We start from the raw sequence: 13,211 nt of genomic DNA, 5'->3' as shown, positions 1-13,211 counted from the left end.
TGACCAAAATATCAGTATTATTAAGAAACTTTGCAAACCAATTTTGACACATTTGATCAGTCACAGGACCTTGTCATATACAGCGCAATTTTTTTTGGTGTCCCAGTTGCATTTTTACCTTTCTTGAAATAATAAAGCATGATATGCTGAATATGCTGTGTATCTTCTTCCATCTTCAATATTAAAATGGCTGCACAAAAGTTCACCAATTTTGATTTTTTTTAATGCATGCCGACATGACAGCTGTCACAATTCAATCTAACAAAATTGTTTTGAATGCAACTAAAGACAGTGAAGCACTACTGGATCCATCATATGGAAAAAACATAACAGACTTTTTCAACAACCCAGTAGAACAGGAGGTCACATGCCAACCACACAAAGGACACCCAGGAGCTCCCAGCTCAGGTGATTAGAGATACTGTGCCACCAGGCCACACAGGTCACCTACTATACAAGGCCACCCTGCCAAGACTGGGAGACATAGCATATCTACCTAATAAATAGAAGTATACACAGAAAGACAAAATGAGGAGCTGAAGAAACAAGTTCCATATGAAAGAACAGGAGAAAACTCCAGAAAAAGAACTAAACAAAATGGAGGCAAGCAATCTGCTAGATACAGAGTTCAAAATAGTGGTTACAAGGGTGATTCAGGCACTTACTGAGATCAAGGAAACAGAACTTCAAATGAAACAGAAACCATAAGATATGAACCAATCAGACATAAAGACTACAATACCTGAAATAAAAAACACACTAGAAGGAATTAACAGCAGATTGGATTAAATAAGAGATTTGAAAGACTCTCAAAGTAGAAAACATCCCATAAAATAGCAAAAAGAAAAATATTTCAAAAAAATGAGGGTAATTTAAGGGGCTGCTGGGACAACATCAAGTGTACCAACATTTGCATTATGGGGGTACCAGAAGGAGAAGAGAGAACAAGGAATTTTTAAAAAGGTGTGGGAATTGGCACAAATACTTTGAAAAAAATGAAACTAGACCACCTTCTTACACCATATACAAGAATAAACTCAAAATGGATTAAAGACTTAAGTGCAAAACCCGAAACCATAAAATTAAAAGACAACATAAGAAGTCAACCCTTTGACTTTGATTTTAGTAGTATTTTTTATGATGGCTCCTGGGAAACAGAAGGAACCAGGAGGAAAACAAATAGGACTGTATCAGACTAAGAAGTTTTTATATAGCAAAGGAAATCATCAGCAAAATGCAAAGTGCTGCAGAATGGAAGAAGATATTTCCCAACTGTAGATCCAATTAGGGGTGAATATCTAAAATTTATAAAGAGCTCATGCAAATTAACACTACCCCCACAAACCAAACAATCTGATTGAAAAAATGGCCGGAGGACCTGAATGGATACTTCAAAGAGGACATACAGATGGCCAGTAGGTATATGAATAGATGGCTCAACATCACTAATCATCAGAGAAATGACAGTGAGGTATCACCTCATACCTGTCAAAATGGCCATCATCAAGAAATCAACAAACTAGTAGTATTGAGGATGTGGAGAAGAGAGAACAGGGCACCCTCACGCATTGTGGGTAGTACTGTAAATTTTGTGTAACCACCATGGAAAACAGTTCAGGAGTTCCTTGAAAAATTAAAAGTACAACTATCTTATGACCTAGCAATTCCTCTCTTGGGTATTTATCTGAAGAACACCAGACTACTGATTCAAAAAGATGTATGTGCCCCTGTGCTCAATGCAGCATCACGCAGCCTAAGTGCCCATCAATAAACAGTTGGATAAAGAAGATGTGGCACATACTTACAGTGAAATATTACTCAGCCATAAAAAGAATGACTTTATCATTTCTGACAACATGGATGGACCAGTATTATAAGTGAAATAAGTCAGAGAAAGACATATACCATATGATTTCACTTATGTGGAATCTAGTGAACAAAATAAATGGGAAACAGACTCAGACAGAAAACAGACTGTTGGTCAGAGGGAAGAGGGGTTGGGGAGCTGGGTGGAAAAGGTGAAAGGGCTTAGAACAGGGGCGTCAAACTCATTTTCACCGGAGGCCACATCAGCCTCACAGTTGCCTTCAAAGGGCTGAAATAATTTTAGGACTGTGTGAATGTAACTAACTACTCCTTAACTGTTAAGGGGTTGAAATTACATTCGGCCCTTTGAAGGCAACCTCGAGGCTGATGTGGCCTCCTGTGAAAATGAGTTAGACGCCCCTGGATTAGAAGTACAAATTGGCAGTTAGAAAGTCATCATAGGGATATAAAGCACGGCATAGGAAATATAGTCAATAATGATGCAAATAACTATGTATGCTGCCAGGTGTGTACTGGAAATATCCAGGGGAACATTTTGTGAAGGCTATGATTATCCAACCCCTACGCTGTACATCTGAAACTAATACAATGTAATGTGGAATATCAACTGTAATCAACAAATTAAAAAATGCTTTAAAATACAGCCAGAAAAACAAAACAACACAGCCTTATCTAACTGTGATGCTTGCGCTGAGAGGACAGGGATGTTAATGGAACCACACGTAGAATTCCAGAGCTTGGGCACTAGAGGCATTTAATTTTCAATCTCTTCTTTTGTCTGCCTTCCTTGGGCAGGTCACCTGGTGTCTGTAGGCCCCTAATTTACATTTTGTAGGGAGGGTGCCTGTTTTATCAGTAGAAGAACAGATAAATAGAGTGAGCTGTAGTGTGTGAGGAGATTAGCTTAGTTCCAGGCCCATTGAAAACCTTTAGGCACATTTACCATTTTTTCACATTACTGGGCAGGGGTAGTGGGGTTGGGAGAGGAATGAGGGAAGAGGAGAATTTTTGGAGGATGTATTAGGAAAAAGGCTGTCTGACCTGGGTCAGTGGCTGTCTGGAGAACTGAGAATCTCAGGTGACCCTGTCTAGGGCCACAGTGGTAGGCAAAACAGAATGGCCAGGCAGTCAGAAGGTACCAGTGAAAACAGCTTCGGGGCAGGGGGTTATAAGGAGGTTAAATGGTAATAGAAAAAAATACAAAAAAATACTATTAAATGATGTACAAAAACTAAAACTCAAAACAAAACAAAACAAAACAAAACAAAACAAAACAACCCTTTCCCAAAACAAGAGCTCTGGTCCCTCACAGTTGGGAGCTTTCGGAAGGCATCGCAGTCTTGGTCCCGGGGCAGTTCCTAACGCCTTTTTCTCTGAAACTGTTCCAAGGACTGCAGATCCTGCCAACCATAAAGGACTGCTTGTGCTAATTTTGGTAAAGCTTTTAAAGTCTCAAGGAAGTAAGAAATTTGAGGGAGGATAAAAGTTCAGATCTATTTTCTCTAAATTGAAAAGTGCATTTTTTCAATATACTTCCTTTACCTTCCAAATATATGGTTGTGTCAAAGTACACTTGAGGATCGGGTGGAGTGGGGGGAGTTTTAATTGGTAAAAAAAGGTTTCAGTTAAATGTTACGTGGTTAAAAAAAAAAAAAGCAGAGGAGGAAACCAGTGTTGGATGTCTTAAAGAAAGAGCGTGTGTCAAAATCCATGGGGAGATAGATACATCTGTCTACAGAACTCAGCACTGTTCTGGCCAGTGATCCTGGCTGTCTCTGAGCTGCATTGTTTGGGACTGACTTTGGAAACCTGTGCACTTCTGAGCTGTCTTAGGAAGCTGTAAGTACTAGGCATCCACATGTCTGTGCTTCAGTGCCAAGTGTTTGGGTACCGATTAGGTAATGTGTTCATTTCTAAAATTTCCAAGTGAATTCTAGTGTTTTCTAGAGTGTTTTAGGACTGACAATTAATGTGCTTGCGAAAAATGAGTTGATCTAGCTAGAATTTTTTTACCTAAAACTTTACGAAGGATTTTACGGAGACTGATTATTTTTCAAGGGCAAATTCTTATTTTACAAGTATATAATAATCTATGCTGCATGTATTTTGTGAACTGTGTGATTATTATATGCATACACATTGATATGTTTCTATGGCTTGATGTCAGATTGTGTCTGGGGGACTGCAGAGCATCCTTTCCTAGAGGCAGGAGTGGGACGGAGTTGGGTTCCTGGCAGAGCTTAGCTGTTAGACTCACTATGTGAGAGAGTTATGCACTTCGAGACCTTGAGAAAGTCACTCCATCCCATGAAGCATCCCTTTCTCAATTACCGACATGGGATGGCACCAACCTCTGACCAATGAGGATTAAATGAGAATGGACACAAAGTATTTAGGATGGTACATGAGCACACTGATCATCTAAGAGTGGGTATAGCAAGAACAAGAAATAGTAAAAAATAATAGTACTGTGTTACTAGTTATGGGGTCATTGGACTTTTCCTCTAAGATGTTACTTCTTAGATGGGCTTTCCTTCTAAGAGGAAATTCTAAATTTGTTGATAAACTATGTTGCCTTCCATAGAGTTTTAAAAAGGCATTGCTATTTTATTGTAGCAGAAACATTTTTTTCATTGAAAAACATCATATTAAGAAAGGCATTTGGGGATCATGTAACTGTAACAGTCCTTAATATACCAAAGCAAACTACTTTATTTTCTTAGCCAACAATATATGCTGTAATAAGTTTATTGTGTTATATAAAAATGCCTGTTAAGGAATACCATATACTGTACTTAGTTTTTTTTTCTTTTAAGATTTTTATTTATTTATTTATTTATCTTTAGAGGGGAAGGGAAGGAGAGAGGGAGAGAAATATTAATGTATGGTTGCCTCTCATGCATCCCCTGCTGGGAACTGGCCCGCAACCCAAGCATGTGCCCTGACTAGGAATCAAACTGCGATTTTTTGGTTCGCAGGCCTGCACTCAATGCACTGAGCTACAAGAGCCAGGGCTATACTTAGTTTTTGAAGAATTGTAACATTACCACAACTTTGCAAAAATTCAGACAATTGTTGATACTATATATTTATGCATGAGTCTGTACTTGTAAAAAGAGGCAACATATTTTCCATTGACAACTGTAATGCTAACTCTTTATGCCTTTGTGGAATGCTGTACATGATTTCACTATTTTAATCACAGTATTTTGCTTTGTAACAAATGTGATCTTACTGAAAATTGTAACATAGATAGGAACTTATATATGAGGTATGTCCAGAAAGTATGCAGCCATGTAATATGAAAAATCAAGACATTTATTGAAGAAGATATGAGATACAAGATACAAGAAACATTGTACATAGGGCAATGACGCCTCAGTCCCCTTCAAAGTATACACATTGGGACATCACACAGTTCTCCTAGCATCTCTTCCGTTGTTCAAAACATTCTGTAAAATCCTTTGTTGGAATCACCATTAGCTGCCCCGTCGTGTTTTCCTGAATCTCATCGACAATCTGAATGAAGTCTCTTCTCTTGCAAAGGTGATTTTAGTTTTGGGAAAAGCCAGAAGTTGCAGGGTGCCAAAACTGGGCTGTAGGAGTGCTGAGTCACCTGGGTGATTTGATGTCTCACCAAAAAAATTCTGCACGAGACTTGAAGCACGAGCAGGTGCATTGTTGTGATGAAGCTGCCAGTCACCAAGTTGCCCATAGCTGTGGCCTTCTGAATTGTCCAAATAGTTTTCATGAAGTAATGTTCAAGCTTAACACAAAATCTGATGCAGGTTTGTTGCTGTACTCAGTCATTTTGAACATGACAGCCACACAGGACACATATTCACTCAACAGTGTCTGCTGCCCCCACTGACTAGCACAGTGAGGTCGTCATTGTTTGGACATGCACATTCTAGTCCACTCTCCTTGGCTGCCAGGTTATATCAATGTCACTCAAACAATTCTCGTTATATTAACAATGGCTGGACTTTTTCTGGACAGACCTTGTATATTAAGCTTATCAGTATCCACATTCAATAATGTATATCTTTAGACCACTAGCATTTATTTTAATCTTTTCAGTATTTTACTACAACTCACTGTATTGTTTTCAGTTATTTTTAGTAGGCTTATGTTTTAAAAATGAAGGAAAAATGCATGTACTGTAAAGTAAGCCTCTTTTCCACTCTGCCTCCAATCCCCCATTTCCCCTGGAGAGGCAGTCAGTGTTACTACCTTGTATCCTTCCAAAAATGTTTTATAAACATATATCTGATAGAGCTTCCTTTTGCCCCATCATACTTGTTCTTCTGCACCTTGCTTTGTTCTTTAAGAGTATATCTTGGAGATTGTTCTATATTTTTCCATTTGTTTCACTTAAGTACCAAAGAACTTGAATCAATTTTATTATACTTATAAAAACAAAGTTTTAAAATAAGAAACATAGTATTTCATGGGAAAATTGATTTTTCAATAAGCTTATATGCTGGCTTTGCCTAATTATGGGAGACGAAAAACTTTTAATGTGATTAACAAATGCTGTAAATTTGAATAGGCCTGAACAAAGAATAGAACCCCAGGTATATTTATCATTTCAAATGCAAGGTCAACACAAGGGCCTTTAATTTGCAGATTTCCTGTGGACTGCAAATGCTAAAATTGGACTACCGGTTTAAAAACTTGAGGCAAGGAACAGAAACCATTTTGAGTACGGGAAGGTGGGCAGGATAACCAAAACCACAGAGTTCAAAGCCAGCTTCCATAGAATTAACATTTTGCAGACCTGGAGGATTGTGTTTGAAAATCCTAAAAGGACAGCCTGACCTCTTTCAGTAGAAAATAACTTTGTCAATAGTTTTAAATACAGTAAAATATTTTAGGAGTGAGAGTTCAATAAAATGTGGATGTTTAATGCTAAGATTTAAGAAACTGCATGTGGGGAGTAAGATGAATTCTATTTACCTTTTTTTCCTAGTCCAGTGACGTGAATTTTTCAGATTAAAAAAAAAGTTTAGAATCAAATAGTGGGCAGTGGTATATATATTTCAAAACAAAAAGATTTAATTACACATGTAATTAGAAATAGGCCCAGAATAATTGTGAGAGATGAAAGCCTATCATTGTGCAAGAACACCAAAAACACTAAACACGTGGGTGTACACAGATTACAAATGACAAACGAGCCCTTAGAGCGCTTCACGCAATTTAGTACAATTTTATTTTATTTAATTTATTTATATTTATTTATTTTTCTGGTTCTCTAATTTATTTATTTATTTTTTAATAATTAATTTTATTTAGTTATTTTTCAAGTACAGTTTTTTTGTCTATTTTTCCCATCCCAGCCTCCCCCGATTTAGTACAATTTTAAATGATGAGTGAAAATTTTTAATACGTAAATTATTCTTAAAATGAGTTATTTCCCTGAAAAGTTACAAATCTTCCAAGATGATGTTGAGCCTGCTATCCAAATATAAGTATAAAAAAGAGAATTTCCCACTGAGCTTTAGTTCTGGTTACTTTATAAAACCCTCATTTTTACTTATTTTCTGAAATATGTATTAACTCTATACTGTGATTAGGTGTACATAAGTGGAACGCAATTTGTATTCATTTTTTACTTTACATTGAATAGCCAGACCACTAAGTCATTGTAAAAATAAGTTGCCCTGATACATAGCAGAAACCTTAAAAATGTAATTCCACCTTGAGGTATTTATTTTACAGAAATAAACATGGATGTGTACAGGTATTTATAAGCATTGTGATTGCTGCATTGTTTACAATGAGATATTGAAAGCAGTGGAAATACTCTGAAACAAAAGATTCACCAAATAAGTTATGACATAGTGATATGTGACCATTAAATATTGTGTTGATAAAGAACACGGAAACATATGATGTATTAGTATAAAAATTATAATCTAGTATATTAATAATTTTCACTCCTTAAAAAGGTATATGTGTCCTTGAAAAGCAGAACAGATGGATATAGGTAATAAAATGATATGCACTGGTATTTCTGGATTGTGGGATTATGGATAATGGTAATTTTATATTTGGGAAGGCAGCTGTGCTCACTGCCACCAACACTAATTTTCTGTTTTGGGCATGTGTCACCAATTACTTTCTACAGTGACTGCTACCTGTTTGCTTTTCTTTAAACCCAGTTTTGCTTAATTTTTCTTAAGTTTTGTATCACTTGCTCAGAGTAAGAAGCGACCCACACAGGGAAAGGGGGAGTTGGTGGCAGTGGCAGAACGCAAAGCCACAAGTTCCATCTGGTCTCAGGCTCTTCTTACTTGATTCTATTTGTGGATGTTGCTGTGTGTTAAAACTTTACTGTCTGATCTCTTTCTTTACATTACACATGCTGCACTTTCCTCAAACTCCAAATGCAGAGTTTCTTGAAGTAGCAGGTAAAATGTAAATGCACCCTCTGCAGGCTCTTAGGAACTAGTTCAGGGTGTGAAACACAGGTGTTTCTTACCGGGGGATCTATTTCTATTTGTTCCTTGTCGGCCAGGCCTCTCAGGTGATTTCTTCTAGGTATTTAACTGCCTCTGTGCTCTGTATTGCTCAGATAAACGTTTCTAACAAGCTCTCTTTATAACATTGCGCATTTGTGTTTTTTTTTAAGATATAAAGACCTGAAGGTAGTCTTTCCTGTCCAAAGATGGAAAACAGTACCACTACCATTTCTCGAGAGGAGCTGGAGGAGCTGCAAGAAGCATTTAATAAAATAGGTATGCTTGAGAAAGACTAAATGTGATGTCACTCTTCTGCTTGAGATCGGTCTTCCAGGAACGGAACAATACCTTTTATTGCTTCTACCATGACCCATTTATCCCAAGATTTTGTTTTTTTCTATCTAGGTTTCACTGGATTCTCTTTCTTTCTGAAAGATAAACTGAAACTGGGCTTGAATTTCTAGGACAATTGTACTTTGAATTCTTTGATGATTTCTTTGCAAAGAATAATCCAGGTTAATGAATGACAGTGTAATTGAATATGCTTAACATGATATCCTCATTACAGAGAAAAATATAGAAACACTTCCTTGTCTGTAATCTGAACTCTGGCCTTTATGTGTTTGTCATAAACAATAACACTTTGATTCATGCCGAATATTTTAAAGTCTTAATATTCTTTTTAAAGGCCATATGGCTTATTTTCCTTTCCCTTCGTGAATAATTTTTAAAAATCTTAGTGTTGTTTTTAAAGGTTGTATGTCTTATATTTCTTCTGTCACTTTTTAAAGCCATTTTGTTTTAATGATATTATTTTAACAGCTCTGCATTTTTCTTCCAGAAGTTTTCCCTCATTCTCTGTTGAATCGTGGATCTCTTGCATCTTGCTCTTAGAAACCTGTGACAGACAAGGAGAATGTAAATAACCATATTTCAGTGAAGCTGAAAAGCCAGTAGACGTTGGGTGGCAGTACCACCACCCTGGCTCCTTCCCTGGTGGGCGCCTTTTCCAGTGTAGTTCATGGAGAACAGAGCTGGGTGGTGGACCAGGGAGGACGTAATAAGCACAGTTTTGTGCCTAGAGTTCTCGCAAACCTAGTGAACACTGATGAAAACTAATGTAGGTGAAATACAGAGCAGAAGGAATTTTGGAGATCAATAAAAAGAAAAAAGATTTAAGGTTGAAAAGTAAACCTCTTCAAAAAAAAAAGTAAAGCTCTCAGGAAGCTTATGACTTACAGATCTTTGCTATGAAATGAAGTGAAGTCTACAGATCTCTGGGCCTTTCCTCTGCTCCCTGTGGAGCCAACACTAGCATAACTCAGACCTTCAGAACACAGTCTTCATGGTGCCTGAATTAGGCTTGCAGTGAATGCCTTAATCTTGCTATGATTTCTAAAAAAATCGCTGTTAAAAATAAATGTTATAAGGTATAGTATGCAGTGCCCAATCTTTTCAAGATAGAAACTAAGAAATTATTGGGATATTCTGCTCATTTTGAGCATCGAAATAGAGGAAGTAATAAAAATGTACCTCTTTAATGTTGGCATTTCTGTTATTTTATAGGTGCAGTTTGGTAGCTTCAATAAAAGTGCTACCTAGGTCTGAGAAAAATAAGTGAATTAGTAGTCTGTTTGCTTTGTTTAGCACACCAACTTTAATCTCTGTGACTCATAGACATATAATCCTGTAATACTTATTTAATGATATTTCGAACTTAGTAATTCTGGAACAATTCTGACAGCAGAACAATTTGCTCTGTGTCAGAGAAATGCTAACAGAGGAGTATGTACTTGCTGACTTTATTTACAAGATAAATTGCTATTTATAAACTCAGTAATCCCTCTGCTAGTTTGTACCAACAGACTTTTCTCAGAGGCATGGGTATATGCCCATCAAATCTAACTAACTAGATGGGGCATTTTGGTATCTCTATGGAGAGGTAGGGGATTAAAATACTTGACTTATGTTCTTTATTGTGATAAGATAGACATAAAACTTATCATTTAGTGTGCAGTCCGGTGGCATTAAGCACATCACATGGTTACGCACTCACCACCACCACCACTGGGCTCTCAAACGTTTGCATCTTCCCACTGCACCCGTTAACTCCTCACTCCCGTCTCCCCTCCCCACCAGCGCTGCTGCCGTTCTACACTCTGTCTTTGTGGATCATATTTGTTTTTTGTGACTGGCTTATTTCACTGAGCGCAACGTCTTCAGCGTTCATCTTTGTCATAGCACATGTCATCACTCCCTTACTTTTAAAGGCTGAATAATATTCTGTTGAACTTCTGTACCACATTTTGTTTATCCCTTCATCTCTCCACGGGCACTTGAGTTTTTCCCACCGTTTGGCTGCTATGAGTAATGCTGCTGTGAACATGATGGCAGCAAATATCTCTTCAAGTCTCTGCTTTTAGTTATTTTGCATGTGTACTCAGACGTGGTGCGGCTGAGTCACATGGTAATTTTAGGTTGAGTTTTTTTAGGAGCCAGTGTACTGCTTTCCATGGTGGCGGCCCTACTTGACATTCCCACCAGCAGTGTACACGGGTTCCGGTTTCTTCAAATCCTTGCTAACACTTGGTATTGTCCATTCTGTTTTTAGCTTGAAGCAGTATTTCGTCTTGGTTTTGATTTGCATTTCCATGATAATTAGTGATGTTGAACGTCTTTTCATGTGCTTATTGGCCATTTGTCTATCTTCTTTGGAGAAATATCTCAAGTCCTTTGCCCACTTTTAGTTTTTTTAATTTTATTTTTTAGTTATAGTTTATATTCAGTAATATTTTTGTATTAGTGTGAGGTGTACAGCATAGGGGTTAGACAGTCATATACTGTACAAAGTGCTCCCCCCGTCATTTCCGGTGCCCACCCGGCACCACACGCATATCGTTGACTGTTTTCCCCGTGCTGTGCTTTACATCCTCATGTCTGTTCCCATTTTTAAATCAGGTCAATTGCTTTTTTGTTGTTGTTGAGTTGTGGGAAAGTCTGATTTCTTTCAAGAGCTTGATCTTCATGGTTATTTAACCTAAGCCTTGATTTGATAATTTTAAAAATTAGAATAGAGTTATTAACTAATTCCAGGTTGTAAGGATTTCATGAGATAAAGTAAGTCAAGTTCTTTAACATATCTTGGTGCAAAATATGTGCTTATAAAATGGTATCTATTATTTCTTGTCATATCACACCCAAACCACAGGGGTCATAGGGAGGGAGCTGGGATTTAAGCACACACATCTTTCTGGCTTCAGAGTCATAACTTTGAACTGTTCTTGTTAGTTTAGTGTGGTGGTTAAGTAGGTAAATAACTTTTTCTCTATTTTGTTTATCTTGTTTATTTTTAAATATTCACTACCACAGTGCTTGTGTAGAAGTAAGACAGCCTAGTCTATTTTTCTACTTCAGAATTATAGGAAACAATTCTGAACTGGTGATCTAATAAATAATGTGTAGAGTATATGGTGATATACTAAATGATGAATTTTGGTCTGAATTCAAAGAAAGCAGTATTAATTACTGCAATATCAAGCAATTTAGCTTTCTAACTAACTTTTGAGATACAGCAATATTTTGGTTATTGGTAGATTCTAGGTTAGAAATTTTTCATTGTTCTAAACAGTACTAACTTTAAAGCTTGTGTATGAAACTTTAAAAGAAAAATGTCTTTTTTTAATCAATACTCTGTTATAGTGAGGGGAGCTCTTTTACTGCGAGGAAAAAGACGTATAGAGACCAAAGTAACTACTACCAAATGAGCCATGAGATCCTGTAAAAGGTGGGCCCAGGCTACTCACCAGCCAGCCCAGAGCTCTGTCGCCACTCTGGGCAGAGTGTTTTGTGTCACTTTTGTTCTGTGTCAATAAGTGACATGCAGTCTTTAGGAAAAACCCAGGGGAGGGCGTCTCAGTGATGATATGAAAATGCCAGGACACCTATTTCCAAAAGTGCAAATATAGGTGTGAAATTATTTCTTGAACACTTAATCTCAAAATGGCATCAAACATGAGTCAGCCTACATAATGCTATCATAAATACATTATGAAGAAGCAATGAATTATTAACACATGAAACAGAACTGCCACCGAGTGAAATCTAGACCAGAAATGCCATATGTGTATTTTACACGCACATGTTTTATGAACTGTGGGTCCAGCAGATCCACTGTGTAAATTCTGTGAAGGACTTGGGAAGTCCGGGTGGATGCCCCTCGTGACCATTGCTGCTGTATTTCTTTAGGGGCCGAGACTTCCCCGTACTCAGTTCTTCAAAGCTGAGTCATGTGCTGGACCTGAGTTTTTCATTTGTCAGAGCAGTGTTTGTACTACGAATGTAGAATATGTATGGTGGTCCTACGTCTAGTCCTTCCATAAAGCGTATAGAATACCTTGCACAGTTCAGGTGCAGGAGAAAAGGTTACAGCCACTTGGGAAACAGACCTGAGAGGCTCTGCCTGCCTGTGAACCTTCCAAACAACTATCTCAGTGCACCTCTCTGACAGAGTACAATTGATATTTTTTAATCTTTTTATTTACTTATTTATCTTTAGAGGGGGAGGGAAGGAGAGAGGGAGAGAAATATCAATGTATGGTTGCCTCTCGTGCGTCCCTTGCTGGGAACTGGCCTGCAACCCAGGCATGTATGTACCGTGACTAGGAATCAAACCGTGATCCTTTGGTTCACAGGCCCACACTCAATCCACTGAGCTACACCAGCCAGGGCCAATTGATATTTTTTATTTTATTTTTAAGAGATTTTACTTTTTTTTAGAGGGAGGGAAGGGAGAAGGGAGAAAAAGAGGGAGAGAAACATTGATGTGTTGCCTCTTGCATGTGCCTCAACCCAGGACCAAGCATCTTAGGCATATGCCTAACTGGTGTCGAATTGGCAATCTTTTGCTTTGGGGAATAA

At 37.6% G+C, this 13,211-nt stretch overlaps 1 protein-coding gene across 2 annotated transcripts in view; it reads left to right on the top strand.

Moving 5' to 3' along the window:
- The window catches only part of PLS1 (plastin 1), a 95,962-nt gene that overhangs the window by 38,429 nt on the left and 44,322 nt on the right, over positions 1-13,211 (top strand). For both annotated transcript variants that reach the window (XM_037153426.2, XM_037153427.2), the window contains exon 2: positions 8,465-8,570. In XM_037153426.2, the coding sequence (XP_037009321.2) occupies positions 8,501-8,570 (70 nt within the window). In that variant the 5' untranslated portion in view covers positions 8,465-8,500. The remainder of the gene's footprint in view (positions 1-8,464; positions 8,571-13,211) is intronic.

This window comes from Artibeus jamaicensis, unplaced genomic scaffold, assembly GCF_021234435.1.
Source record: "Artibeus jamaicensis isolate MK-2021 breed Jamaican fruit bat unplaced genomic scaffold, CSHL_Jam_final contig_466, whole genome shotgun sequence".
In the NCBI taxonomy this organism is placed as follows: domain Eukaryota; kingdom Metazoa; phylum Chordata; class Mammalia; order Chiroptera; family Phyllostomidae; genus Artibeus; species Artibeus jamaicensis.
This window is presented reverse-complemented; position numbering and strand designations above follow the sequence as displayed.